Below are 14751 nucleotides of genomic sequence, written 5' to 3'. Positions count from 1 at the left end.
GAGGAGTTATAGCACACAAGATCTGTTTTCAAGCCCTTCATTTTTGTGTATCGTGTAATCAATCCCATCATACAACCTCCTCATCAAATTCATGGAGTTCTGCAATGAACTTCTTCAGTCTTCATTATGAGATTTCAAAATGGTGACAACGGTGCACATATTTAATATTTCCAACATCTCCAGCATCAAGATGTGGCTTTACAAGTTGTCAGCTGATTTGGAGGTATAGAAATGACAAATTATGCCCAACTGTAAACATGTTATTTTTGATAACCATATCAAAGCACACATTCTGAAAGTTGTTAACAGCTGATTTGTGCAATTGTAATTGAACTCACTTTATTTCAGGAGGGGTTACTTCCCTAAACCTTTAGTCAGTGAAATAAAATTCAGCTCTCAAATGATTTGAGATGTTTTTAAATTAACCTGACAGGAATTAAAGGTAAGGTAGAGCACAGCCTGTCAGATGATGCTTTTTAGCTCATCAGCTGCTGAGTGACTAAACCTCAGCAGGAACTCAATTTAGTGGACTGCCTGAATGATGTTATACTGTCCTGTACAATACTGACAGACAGTTTGATACCAGATGGCAAATCCCTTGGAGTCCTGTCAGCTTTGGGCTTTCTCCAATTGACATTTTTCCTTTAGTAGTATTGATTTAGTTAGTAAATAAAAGGGACACAGCAAGTTTTATGGTAGCAGAGCCACTTGTATTCAGTGGCACGATGCCAGTGAATCAGCATGTACTCGGGTTGCTATGCAATGTTCATTTATTGCCAGGAAACAAGCTGGTGGTAGGAATATAAAGGTCAATACAAAGACAAATACCTGGGCAGATTCAATATGTTTCAAATAGTAGAATTGCTGCCACCAAAGTACAATGCCAGCATGGACACCAGTGAAGACATTTTGTAAATTAGGTCGGGTCTGGTCCAGCCAATTTGTAAAATAGTTTTGTATAAACAAATCTGAAACTACATCGAGCATAAACCAGTCCTGCAGTAATTCTGGAGGAGTTATTGCACATATCTTGTCTGCACCATTTGCCTTCCAATTGTCTCGTTTTGTCATGTATTAACTTTGTATCAACTCAACCCAGGGGAGCAGCTCATCCAGAATGAACAAAAGGATTCTTCTGGTCATTACCTCATTGCTTTCTGTGAGTCTTACTGTGTGAACATTTGTTGCCAACAAATATATTATTTTAATTAAAATTACTTCAATTGTTCAACAGCACTTTGTAAAGTTATGAAACTTGCTTTATACATGCAAATCCTTCTATATTAGAAATTCCCAAGTTTTCATTTGAGGTTTTGCTTATGTTGTTCTGACAATGATATTTGGAAACCAATGATGCAACTTTACAATCAACGATGCATATACCCCCTACAAGACACACCCCTTCATTGTTTCTTTCTTCAAACATAAACATTTTGATTTAAGTAACCAGTTCAACAAAACAAATGATAAAATCCAGATACAAGAGGCTGCAGATGCTGGAGTCTACGGAACTGCCTTTTTCAAAGTGATAATTAAATGTGTACATTAACTTCTTCAATGTATTCTGATATTTATATGTGTTACAATGCACTTATAAGTTTTGATATACCATCAATGAAAGATTGTAACAACCAGCATGACGGCATGCAGTTTGTAAACTTTTTAATGATAAATTCGACATCTATGTATGATGAAAATTGCTGGGATGCAGATAGAGAATTTCCTTAATGAAATCCCAACAAAATGTATCTGTTTAAGAATTAGCTCAACAATTTTTTCACCCAATTGTGCCAAATAGAAAATCTCACTCTGGACATCACTGCAACATTCTTAGGCCCCTGTCCCACTTAGGAAACCTGAACGGAAACGTCTGGAGACTCCGCCTTAAAGGAAACTTAGCGCCCCACCCAAGATTTCCGTGCAGTTCCCGGAGGTTTTTGTCAGTCTCCCTACCTGCTTCCACTACCTGCAACCTCTGGCAACCACCTGCAACCTCCGGGAACCGCACGGAAACCTTGGTGGGGCGCAAAGTCTCCAGAGGTTTCCGTTCAGGTTTCCTAAGTGGGACAGGGAAGTTGCATGGTTTTTTTTCCTGCAGCACAACATTTCCCAAATGTGGTGCAAAACACACAAGGTCCACTTGCCATGAAATTTACAATCTCACTTGGTCTAAATGATGACAGTACTCTGCTCATAGAAACAAAAAGGTTTCATTAATCTTGTTTCTCTTGAAACTTTACTATTTAAAAGAAACACTTATATGGTCATAAGAAATAGGAGTCGAATTAGGCATGACCTAATCAAGTCTAATCAAGTCTACACCGCCATTCAATTATGACTGATCTATCTCTGCCTCCTAACCCCATTCTCCTGCCTTCCCCCCATAACCTCTGACACCTGAACGAATCACAAATCTTAATCCCCATTCTGCATCCTCACGTACATGCCTCTTGCAATCTAAAATGCAACCTCATACATATGTGCTTTGCCTGCTTTTCTCTGGCAGGTCATATTTAGCGTCTCTCTCAGCTTCCAAGCTTCAGAATCACTCCAGGCATCCTGGAATGCAGTTTGCTGCTCATTGCTATGTTTAGGAGCTCACCCAAACTCCGTAATCAAGGGAGGAAAAACGTTATCCAATTTCGGTGGAATGAGACACAAAATTAACATTTCAGGTTGAAGTTCTGATGAAGGATCTTCAACCTGAACCATTCACTCAGCTTCTCTTTTCACAGATGCTGAGTAACTTGCTGCACGTTTCTAGAAATTTCTATAACACAAATTAAGTTGTTTGATGTTATCTACACAACATTGTGCACAAATAAAACAAGATGGCCTCCTCCCATCTCCAATCAACCCAGCACATCTCTGTTGCAGTCCCTCTGTCATGCGTATATCCTTTCTTACAAAGAGTATAGACTTTTATGCTAAATAATCCAGGTACTATCTCACCAAAACATTAAAAAATTGCAATAAGATAATTTTACTCATGTTACCAATCCTTGTGGGCAGCATACTATTTGCCTTCCAAACTGCTTGCTGTACCTATATGTAGCTGACAATGGGGCTGTGTGCTTGTCACCCCCCCCCCCCCCCCCCCCCCCCCCCCCCACACCCCCCCCCCCCCCCCCCCCCCCCCAAACAAGTTACAAACAATACTAGCACAAATCCTAAATGTTCACCACTAGGGCAAGTAATGAAATAAAATTGATTTCACCTGACTGCAAAGAGTGAAAGAATAATAACTGCTGAATGAGGAAAAGTACTTACAGATCAAACACTAGATAATGGTACCCTTCTTCAGATATGCTGTCATGGAGCCGGACTGAAAAAAGAAAAAAAAGACTGAATTATTTACTTGTTTACAATTGAAACGATGGCAACTATTTTATTATTCCTTTCAAAAACATTGCACATTTTAGGACATACAAGCATACATTGAATGGTGGTGCAGGCTCGAAGGGCCGAATAGCCTACCCCTGCACCTATTTTTTATGTTTCTATGTTACATACAAAAACTTGGAAGGAGAATACAACAAACCCTCGCAATAATGGACCTCTTTATAACGGATTTCAGTCATAGCGGACGGTTCGAATCTGTTGTAGACCGAATTTGTTGTTTCACAGAATGACTACTAAGTGAATGGCGCAATTCTTGGTTTAGTTTAGTTTTAGAGATACAGGTGCTGTACATTGATTCTCTGGTTCTTCAACTGTCCTTACTACTGTACAATTAAAAACATTTTCAATAATTCTGAGAACTACACATTTGGATAGTGTTTTTGAAGCATTGTTGCTTAGTTTAGTTTAGAGACACAGCATGGAAACACCGAGTCCGTGCTTACCTGCGAACACCCGCACACTCGTTCTATCCTAGGGACAATTCACAGTGTGTAGGATAGGACTACCAAAATGGCTCCTCTCACCCCCTCCTCCCCACCGCAAAGGCGTGGAGACCTGCAGCCCAACTGGCCTCCGGAACTCCATGAACCTCGTAAACCACTGCCCCACAGCACCAGAGACCAGACACTGACCCCAGGCGCCCTATGACCGCGTGTCCCCCACTGGAACATCAGCTCCACCCCACACACGAGGGACAAATCAGTGTGCAGGATAGAACCAGCAATGCCACAGAACCCCCACAACCCGCAGCAGCCAACCAACCAAACCACAAACCTGCAGGTCTCTGCAACATGGGAGAAAAAGCCACGCTGCCACAGGGAGCACCCAAGGTCAGGACTGAACTCGGCTCTCTGGCACTGTAAGGTGGTAAATCTACCGTGGCGCCACTGTGCTGCCCCAAGCTATTCAGCCCTTTATTGTTTATTGTGTCATGAATCCATTTACCCTATCCAACAAGAGTCCAATTTATGTTTTACTCACCTCACATCTTTATAAACGCCCCCAGATTATATCACTCAAACAAGTGGGAATTTATGGCAGCCTATTTTTGGATTCAGCCAGCACTTTGGTTTTTTTTTGCACAAGATTCCAGATGCTGACATCTCCAACCGATAAGTCCACATCCCTTTGGGACGAGGGAAGAAACGGTGCATTTGGAGGAAACCCACACAGTCACAATGAACCATATAAACTCCACACAGACGGCATCCGAGGTGAGGTTTGAACACTTTTCTCTAGCTCTGTAAGAAAGGGACACAACTAGCTCGCTATTTTGTCACCGAAAATGTACTCAGTTACGGTGTATATACATCAACTGGCAGTTCCCAGGGTTCCATTCTTAAAAAGTGTGTGTAGGCTGATTTATAGGCATAAAGTACGGGAGGGGGACCTTGATGAGCAAGATACCCCATCAAATCTGATCAATTCTGATCCCCGAATATGGCTCATCTTGGTCATTCAATGGCATTTTAGTGTCTTCTTTATGGTGCACTGTTTGAGAAATTAATTCTCCAATTAAAATCATGCACACTTCACTATACGCAGTGAACTTTTACAGTATTTCACTATGTTTAACATCACGGAGTCAGGGGATATGGAGAGAAGGCAGGAACGGGGTACTGATTGGGGATGATCAGCTGGCTCGAAGGGCCGAATGGCCTACTCCTGCACCTATTGTCTATATTGACCTTTGTGTCCTAGGCCTCCTTCATTGGCAGAGCAAGGCCAAAACGCAAATTGGAGGAACAGCATCTCATATTTTGCTTGGGCAGATTACAACCTGATGATATGAATATGTGTTTCTCTAACTTCAAGTAACCCTTGTATCCTCTTTCTCTCCGTTCCTTCCCCACCCTAGTCATCGTACTAGTTTCACTATTGTGCAGCTGAGTTTTACTGTTTATATCAGTCATTATCACCTTCCTCCTCAGCCAACAATGGATCATTGTGGGCTCCACCTTTCCATGATCATTGTTGCTTTTTGCATCTTTCATTCATTTGTATCATGTTTGTAAAAGTTGTTAATCACATTTTACACATCTTAGACAATAGACAATAGGTGCAGGAGTAGGCCATTCAGCCCTTCGAGCCAGCACCGCTTATATCTTCACTGCTTCCTGTGTCTATTGAGCAGTTTTATTAATTTGCTACAATTTTTATACCCGTGTTATTAGATGCGCTGACATTCTTTTTTCTTTTTTGAAACTCAGACCTAAATGGAAACAAAATACATCATTTCAGTTTGCTGTGTAAAGGCCAGGAGATGATTTAAAACATGAGCAATCAAGGGGAAGGGCAGCAATGTGAGGATTCTCTGGAATGGAACGCACACACACAAAGAATAAATGGCTCTCTTGAATTGAATTCTCATGGTTTAGAAATTGTCTGAAGCTTGGGATTTATGATGGGCGTATTTCAGAAGTCAAAAAATTATCACAACGTTTTAAACTAAAGATGAAAGCAAACGCCTCAAAATTGTCAATTGCTCAGGTGCACTCAACTGCAGATATTGAGAATCGCAATGTTCATTAAGAATCATCCTCCCAATAGGTATTTAATTGTTCAGCACCAATCAGAGGAGTTGCTGCACTTTAATGGGCTTTGATGATTGAAGGTTCACCTGGGTCTGTTAATACTACGCTGTTTTGTCTACTTGATATGCAAGAAGACTTTGCATGCAGTTCTTTTGTGACGCAGGTGATCATAATGCCAGAGCACAGGCCTTGTATTTTGACAAAAGCGAGTTCTATTTTGAATTTATTTCTATATGAATTCATAGATTTGACCTGCATGTGCCATCATGATCAGATAGTGGAACTTGCAGCGTGCATTTAATTTATAAACATTGCAGCTGCAGTGGAAATAAAGGCCAAAAGTGCCTCTATTATGAGCACAATACTACTGTGAATTAACTGCAGTGCCACAGAAGCAAGATGGGCTGCCTGGAATGCAAGTGCTAGTTTGGCTAAAGAGCTCATCCCTGCTAGTAATTATGCAAAAGGCAGTGAGAGGTCATGCAAAAATAAAGTCGCTGGCAATTCTTTAATGGAAGCAAACCAGGTGTGGAGTATACTCTTGATTTATTGTAAGTCCAAAGAGTAATCACACAAATGTCTGACCCTTGATACCAGGTTTCTCTGTACATCTTAATCACACAAACTACTTTTAAATCTGCATTTCTTAAGTACTGGTGGACTATTTAGGGCCTGTCCCACTTACGCGACCTTGGCTCGCAAATTACGCAACCTCGTGGTCGCTTGAGGTGTACGGGCACCATATGGCCGCTCGGGGCCGGTCCCACTTAGAAGCGCGGAGTTGTGTGGGGCTGGTCCCGACATCGCTTGGGGCGCCGAAATTCTGACAGTGGCCAAAATCTTTGCGCGCCAACGGCCTGTCGGCACGCAGGCGCATTGCGGTCGTATGCAGCGTCTTGATGGCGTACGCCTAGCGCATGGCGTTGCGTGATGACGTCACCGCTGGCATGATGTTGCGTGATGACGTCACCGCCCGGCGTGGCATTGCGCGATTACGTCACCGCCCGACGCCGTGCGAGGACCTGAGCTATAGGGAGAGATTGGGCAGACTCAAACTTTATTCCTTCGAGCGCGGGAGAATAAGGGGCGATCTTATAGAGGTGTATAAAACAATGAAGCAAAAAAAATAAATAATAATCTTTTCCCAGGGTAGGAGAATCAAGAACTAACAGGAAACACAAAGCGCTGGAGTAACTCAATAGGTCAGGCAACATCCATGGGAGCCATGGATCGGTGAGATTTTGGGTCGGCGCCCTTTGACCAAGTCTGAAGAAGTGTTCAGATCCGAATCGCACCTGTCCATATCCTCCAGAGATGAGGCCTGACTTACTGAGTTACTCCAGCACTTTGTTTTGCTCAAGATTCCATCACCTGCAGTGCCTTGCGTCTCCAAGAACAAAAGTGTATTGGTTCAAGGTGAAAAGGTGAAAAAATGAATAGGAAGCTGATAGGCAACCTTTTCACACAGAGGGTGGTGGGTGTATGCAACAAGCTGCCAGAGGAAGTATGTATGGCCCAACAACTGGATTGGCGGGGCCCGGACCAAAGCTTCAGCAGCAGCGGCGCAGAGCCGGATTCATCGCGGAGCGGGCGATGCCAACCTGGATCGCCGTTTTCAGCTCAGGAGTGTTGGGCCTGCTGCTTCAACATCGTAGAGCTGTGGTTCGTAGAGCTTCCAGCGCGGGCGGCACTGACTTCAACATCGCGGAGTCCTGGGATCCCTTTGCCTAGGGCTGCCAGCGTGAATCTCCGCACAACGTGGCCTGTGGACTTCGGAAGCTGCGGACTCCGGTAGGAAGTGGCCGATTCGGAGCTCCAAGCCGCTGAGGTTGTTCTCCCGTTCCAACGTCGGAGTTCCACCATCCTGGCGAGAGGGCCTGAACATCGGGCCACCCGTAGCGGCGACTGCGGAGGGTTCGGGAGGCCCCACCCCACGGGTGAGCATCAAAGAACAACATCAAAGAACATCAGGGGAAGATTACTGTATTTTGGTGCCTTCCCTCACAGTGGGGAAACTTTGATTCTGCTGTGTGGGGATGTTTTATGTTGGAGTCTATCGTATGTTGTGTTCTTTTTTATCCGATGGATGTATGGTGACCACATATTTCACTGTACCAATTGGTACATGTGACAAATAAATGTATCTTGTATCCTGTACCATTAAGTTAAGTAACAATATTTTACAGAGTTGCAAGCTTTGCTTCTCTCAGTGGGAGGGAAGTGATGATGGTGTCAGGGGTTATGGGGAGAAGGCAGGAAAATGGGGTTAGGAGGGAGAGATAGATCAGTCATGATTGAATGGCGTAGAATTGATGGGCCGAATGGCCTAATGCTTCTCCTGTCACTTATGAACTTATGGTGCTGGTCTGCACAACATTTCTAGGTAAGTTACATGAAGGTTAATGGATTTCAATTATCCCACGAACTGCAATGAGCTGTGCTGGTTATTACAATAAAAAAGAAACCTGGAAAAACAGATTAAGTAGAAGTGCTCCTAGGGAGTCAAACCCAGGTGAAGAATTAATTGGTTCAAAACGTTGCAAATCAGATGTGTAACTGTTTGTTAACAAAGTAAATACAATTAAGCTTTAGGATGAAATGCAACGTGGAAGCTACAATCAGACCCAGATGATGCCATCTTGCCAAGGGACTGAAAATCTTGTCAAACCACAAAAATAAATTGCTGATAACAGACAAGTGAAAACTATTTTTCAGGAAATAGGAGGCAAGCCTCAAATTTAATAGTGCTACTTTTGTTAACAGTGATCACTACTAATGAACTCAGAAACAATTCTTATCTACAATAAATTGCACTCCCATTTATTATGCAACAAGTGCAAAGAATTTCAGCTCGGTCAATGGTCAAAGTCCGCAATGAAAACAATAGTTTTTGCTGCCATGTTTCCTGAGGAACCAAACAACTTCAATCTTATGGATGTTCAAGAGCAGGAACACTGAATTTTTACTCAAATAAAATGTAACTACATACACTTTTGTTGCTATTATTGAACACATTGATTAATAACATATGGACATACTGTTTACCCTATCTATGCCTCTCATAATGTTTATATACATTTATAGTCTCCCCTCAACGTCCAACATTCCAGAGAAAACAATCCAAGCCTATCCAACCTCTCCTTGTAGCTGAAAACCTCTAATCCCTCTAAACCTCCTCTGCGCCCTCTCAAAAATGCTCCACATTTTTCCTGTAATAGGTTCACCCGAATTGCATGCAATACTTCAAATGCGGCCTAACAAAAGTCCCATAGAACTGCATCATGGCTCCCTGCCTCTTACAGTCAGGGTTTTGGTTCTTCGGCTTCCTCGTCAAATTGGGAAACTACTGTGTAGGAAGGAACTGCAGAGGCTGGACTATGCCAAAGATAAACACAAAATGTTGGAGTCACTCAGCAGACCAGGCAGCATCTCTGGAGAGAAGGAATGGTTGAATTTTCGGGTAGGAACTCTTCAGTCTGAAAAAAGGTTCAGACCCGAAATGTCGCCTATTCCCTTTCTCCAGAGATGCTGGGAAACTAATATTCTAGATTTGAATCATCACCCGAATCTTTTTTATTAAATTAACAAATGGATGTTCAATCTTATGCATTGATAGTGAATGACCACATTTCACGTACTGGTGAGATGAACGCTATCTTAGTTGTTACCCGCACAGTCCGCACTAGTTTGCAGAGCCTCTTGTAACCATGTTCGCTCTGCGGGCCACAACAAATTTGTTCATCTGGAAAACCCAGAGACAAAACGATGGTGTTAAGAATGGTGTTAGATTAAGGAGGCGCGGGATTACTTAAACAAACCCACAACAAAGGGGGCGGAATGTGACCTGTCACAACGAAAGAAAAAGAGAACCTTTTTTTTTCCTCGTGGCAAAAGCAAGATTTGCAAGTAGTCACTCAATGGACGAGACTTGTTTAGGACATAGTCACTTTGAACTGGGGCAGAAGGGGAGTATCAGGAACTTCTAGAGGGGGTTATTCTATTTGATTCAAAATTAAAGGTTATTTACAGATGCTTTATATTAATATCAGAGGGCCCATTCGACAAATATTATGAGGATTGTACCAATAGTCTGAGCTGTAAATGCTTTGAATTTAATGCGATTACCCGTTCGTTTGATACTATTTGTTGGTGTGATCTGAGATCTCTCGCCCTTGTTTGGATTTCCTCTGATCTTTATTCATTAAAGGACGCCGTTGGGCCATCGGGCAGGTATTCTTCGGTCTGCGGCACAATTAACCTCATGTAGAACAAATCTTGTGGCCCAGTCACAGTCCTGCAGTCTTTATAATCAGTGTGAAAGCACCACGAGCGGGGGAAAGGGTTTGAGAAAAGATGATCACAGACTTTCCGTCAAGGTTTCAGCTTTGACTGAAGTTATTTGGTGGACGGGAGCAAACAGGAATGCATTCACTCCCCACCCCCCGCACATCAAACCTCTGAAGCAGTAATGTGAAAGGCACATAAACAAGGGAAGTGACCTGCCCTTGGAAATCTGGTTGTTTGTCATTCTATTCCAAAGGCCACGGTGAGATTTCCACAGGTGTCTCCAGCATCAGGGGATCATTCCTGACAGGCAGACTTGAAGAACCTTTTTTTACTCACCTTTTTTTTCTCTGTCCAGCTGCCGAGTTAAGATTGCCCACAAGTTAATACGGTAGACTCACGAGTCACTACGGTAAACTCACGGGCTACTACGGTATTACAACGAGTTTAAAAGTTTAACATTTTCCTTCAAGAGTATACTTGATTCGTGGAAACCTTTCAACACGTTGAAAATTTTTCACGAGGTAACACGTTTCCCAAGTACCTGCCGTTAGCGTTACGAGTCGCTATGTTACGTCCACGAGTTCCGACGTTCCCGCTACGTTCATTCTACGTGATTACCGCGAGTTTGATTTGTTTTTAACTCGGGATAACTCGTGGGTGGACTCGCACCGTGGGACAGGGGTTTCATTGTATGCAACTCCTCCAATTTTGGTGTCATCAGACAATTACACAATTACAAATCCATCACCATTTATGCCTAGGTCATATATGTAGATCACAAACAGCAGAGGCCCCAGTACAGACCCCTGCGAAACTCCACTGGTCACACACCTCCAGCCAGAATATCTATCTTCAACCACAACCCTAAATCTTCTAGGAATAAGCCAGTTCTGAATCCGACTAAGTCAAGGTGAATTCCATACATAATAATCTTCCGGATCAGCCTACTATGAGGGAACTTTTCAAAAGCCTTACTAAAATCCATCTATGTAACATCCACCATGCTACCTTCATCAATCTCCTTTGTCAGCTCCTCAAACAATTCAATCAAGTTAGTGAGACATGACCTGCCTCATGCATAACCATGTTAGCTATCTCTAATTAGCGCATATCTTTCAAATGGGAGTACAGGTGCACAACCTTTTATCCGAAAGCCTTGGGACCAGACACTTTTCGTAATTCAGAATTTGTCGGCTTTCGGAATGGAAGATTTTTAGCGTAGATTTTAACGGCTGGCGCAGTGGTAGAGTGCTCGGCTCATATCTGCAAGGTCGCGAGTTTGCACCCTCCCGGCATTTTCACTCGTTCGTTTTCTTAATGTATGCAGAAGGAAGAATATAGGGTTGCCACTCTGCGAGATGATCAGCGGGAGACAAGTGTAGGAGGTGTACTTAGTTTAGACTTTGGAATGCCCACCATTCTCAAAAGCCGCTGTGTCTCCCTGAAACAGGGAATCCGCCTCCCCGAGTACCGCACTGAGCCCAGCTCGAATATACAGAGCGGGACCAATTAACCTACTGGGATCTCCTGCACATACTTGGAATGTGTCCCGAAGACACCAGAGCACTCTGTGGGCGAAACCTCAGCACCCATAGTCGGGGTCAAATCTGGGTGTCTGACGTCTAAAGGCAGCAACTCATCCACTGTGCCGCCTGTGGCTAGAGAAGAAACAATGATCCTCGTCACGGCACTCGCAATCTCCTCTCTTGCCTCTCAATAAATTGGGATAGATCTCACCAAGCCCTGGGGACTTTTCCACCTTAATGTTTTTCAAGAGCCTTTAGCGCCATCTCCTTCTTGATGTCAACCTGCTTTAGCATCTTTGTATTCTCCATTCTGATCTCGCTGGCCTCCAAGTCCATCTCCTCAATGAATACAGGTGCAAAGTACTCGCCTAGTACCTCACCTACATCCTACGACTCCGAGCATAGATTTCCTCTATTATCTTTGCACTCTTATATGAGCACTCCTACCTTCTCCCTGGTCACCCTCTTATTTTTAACATCCATTTAAAAAGTCTTGGGATTTTCTTTAATCCGACTCCCCTTTTGGTCCTTCTATTTGCTTGCGAGTTCTTTCCTACTCGTTTTATATTCCTCATAAGCCCCATCTGATCCCATTCCAAGATGGCAGCACTGGCTTAACAGCTGCGGCCCACCTGCAGTCCGTCTGTTTTGTTTTCTTTCTTTTTCTTCCTTTGTCATGTTTTAGTCAATTTTGTTTTATTAACTTGTGTATGTGTGTGGGTGGGGTGGGAGAAACATGCTTTGGCCTCCAAGTCATCTCCTCTGAATCAGGTGGGGGATGCGACATTTTTTTCTGTCGTATGAGCACTCTCCCCTTCTCCCGTCACCCGCCATCCAGGTCCTAATGGTGCTTGCGAGCTGTTTGGTCTCATAAGGAGCTCCAAGTGGTAGCGCTGGCAGCTGGCAGCGGAGTCCCGACTTCTTTTTGCCCCTTTGAGTTTTAGTTAATTTGTTTTATTAAGTTGTGTATGTGCAGTGTGGGTGGCGAGAAACAGAGTCTCTTCCTTCGGGGGATGCGACTCAGTCGTATTACCCGTCCCTTGTCTCCGTCTGCGCCGAGGCCTAATGGTGGAGCTAGGCCTCGGAGCTGTGGCGGCGGCAGCAGCGGCAACGGAGACCCGACTCGGCCCCGGAACCTGTGGCGCAGCAGCGGCAGCGGAGACCCGACTCGGCCTCGGAGCTGTGGCAGCGGCAGCAGCGGCAACGGAGACCCGACTCGGCCTCGGAGCTGTGGCGGCGGCAGCGACCACCCGCGGAGTTTGAACCGGCCCGTTCGCGGAGGACGGTTGAGCCGCGGGATTTACCATCACCTGGTGGGGTCACAACATCTGGAGCCTGGATCGCCTCGGCGCAGAGGGAGAACAAAGAGGGAAGAGACAGAGACTTTAAGATTTTGCCTTCCACCACAGTGAGGAGGTGTTTGGTGAACTCATTGTGGTGGATGTTAAATTTGTGTTGATTGTGTGTTTTTGTTATTATATGTATGACTGCACGAATCTAAATTTTGTTCAGACCGGCAGACAAACTTATCTTGAAGGTGTGAAGGTGGATGAAGGCTGCAACAGATCTATCAGCTGCAATCGTCTTGGTTCTCTTGCCTTTGAAATTAGTTGATTGGTTGGTGAAGGACCGTGTGCTTCTTGGAGTGCAACATCAAGTACACGTTAAACAAATGCATGCACAGGCATCTTCGTTCTGTGAGTTGCACAAAACTTCTCAAGACTTTCGTCGATCGGGGAAGGGCGAAGGGAGCAGGCCACATGATAGCTGGAAGCTCCTAGTCAAGAGCCGGCACGGAATACTTGATTCAATCACTCAACTTTGGACAGAAGCAGGAAAGTTGTTCGGTAACAATACTCATGTCTGAGCAGCTATATTTAGGAAACACTCTGCTCACCCTGCGGATGGAATACGAGCGTCTACCAAAGCAAACCATCTATTCCCAGCGTATTGCGTACAGTTTTCGTCTCCTAATCTGAGGAAAGACATTCTTGCCTTAGAGGGAATCCAGAGAAGGTTCACCAGACTGATTCCTGGGATGGCAGGACTTTCATATGAAGAAAGACTGGATAGACTCGGTTTGTACTCGCTAGAATTTAAGAAGATTGAGGGGGGAACTTATAGAAACTTACACAATTCTTAAGGGGTTGGACAGGCTAGATGCAGGAAGATTGTTCCCGATGTTGGGGAAGTCTAGAACTCGGGGTGACAGTGTAAGGATAAGAGGGAAGTCTTTTAGGACCGAGATGAGAAAATCATTTTTTACACACAGAGTGGTGAATCTGTGGAATTCTCTGCCACAGAAGGTAGTTGAGGCCAGTTCATTGGCTATATTTAAGAGGGAGTTTGATGTGGCCCTTGTGGCTAAAGGGATCAGGGGGTATGGAGAGAAGGCAGGTACGGGATACTGAGTTGGATGATCAGCCATGATCATATTGAATGGCGGTGCAGGCTCGAAGGGCCGAATGGGAAAGTGGAGCATAATAAGAATGTCTGAAAGGAAGGACAGGCCTGGAAGAGATTCACAAATTATCTATGCACCGATTTTCTATGTTTCTATAGAAGGCAAACGTAACAAAGACAACTTAAAAGCCAACATGAAGAAATGTGAAATCGACATTGACAATTTGGAAACCAATGCCAAGGACAGGAAACTCTGGCAAACCATCATCTAAGAAGGAACAGCAACCTTCAAAACCAACAGATTTGCAGAATTAGAAGACGGAAAGAGAGGCAGCAACAACCAAAGGTCAATCTGCCATTTGGAATTACCGGTCCTGAATGCCGAAGAACTTTCAAAGCCAGAATTGGAATCATAAGCCACCTGAGAATCCATAAAAACAACGGACCATAGACCTCATCCTCGGCCTCGAGGGATAGCCACGATAATTTGTGAATCTCTTCCAGGCCTGTCCTTCCTTTCAGACTTTCTTATTATAAGCTCCACTTTCTCATTGACCCTTCCATTGGCTGACGTGCTGCACTGGTTCCCACCCCCTTGC

The 14751-nt window shown here is 44.1% G+C and overlaps 1 protein-coding gene across 24 annotated transcripts in view; it reads right to left on the bottom strand.

Moving 5' to 3' along the window:
- The window catches only part of LOC129700367 (calcium/calmodulin-dependent protein kinase type II delta chain), a 269343-nt gene that overhangs the window by 123552 nt on the left and 131040 nt on the right, over positions 1 to 14751 (bottom strand). For all 24 annotated transcript variants that reach the window (XM_055640802.1, XM_055640857.1, XM_055640819.1 and 21 more), the window contains exon 4: positions 3271 to 3325. In XM_055640802.1, the coding sequence (XP_055496777.1) occupies positions 3271 to 3325 (55 nt within the window). The remainder of the gene's footprint in view (positions 1 to 3270; positions 3326 to 14751) is intronic.

The sequence above is a fragment of the Leucoraja erinacea genome, chromosome 1 (genome assembly GCF_028641065.1).
Source record: "Leucoraja erinacea ecotype New England chromosome 1, Leri_hhj_1, whole genome shotgun sequence".
Lineage (NCBI taxonomy): Eukaryota > Metazoa > Chordata > Chondrichthyes > Rajiformes > Rajidae > Leucoraja > Leucoraja erinaceus.
Note: the sequence above shows the minus strand (reverse complement) of the source record. Positions and strands in the feature narration are given on the sequence as shown.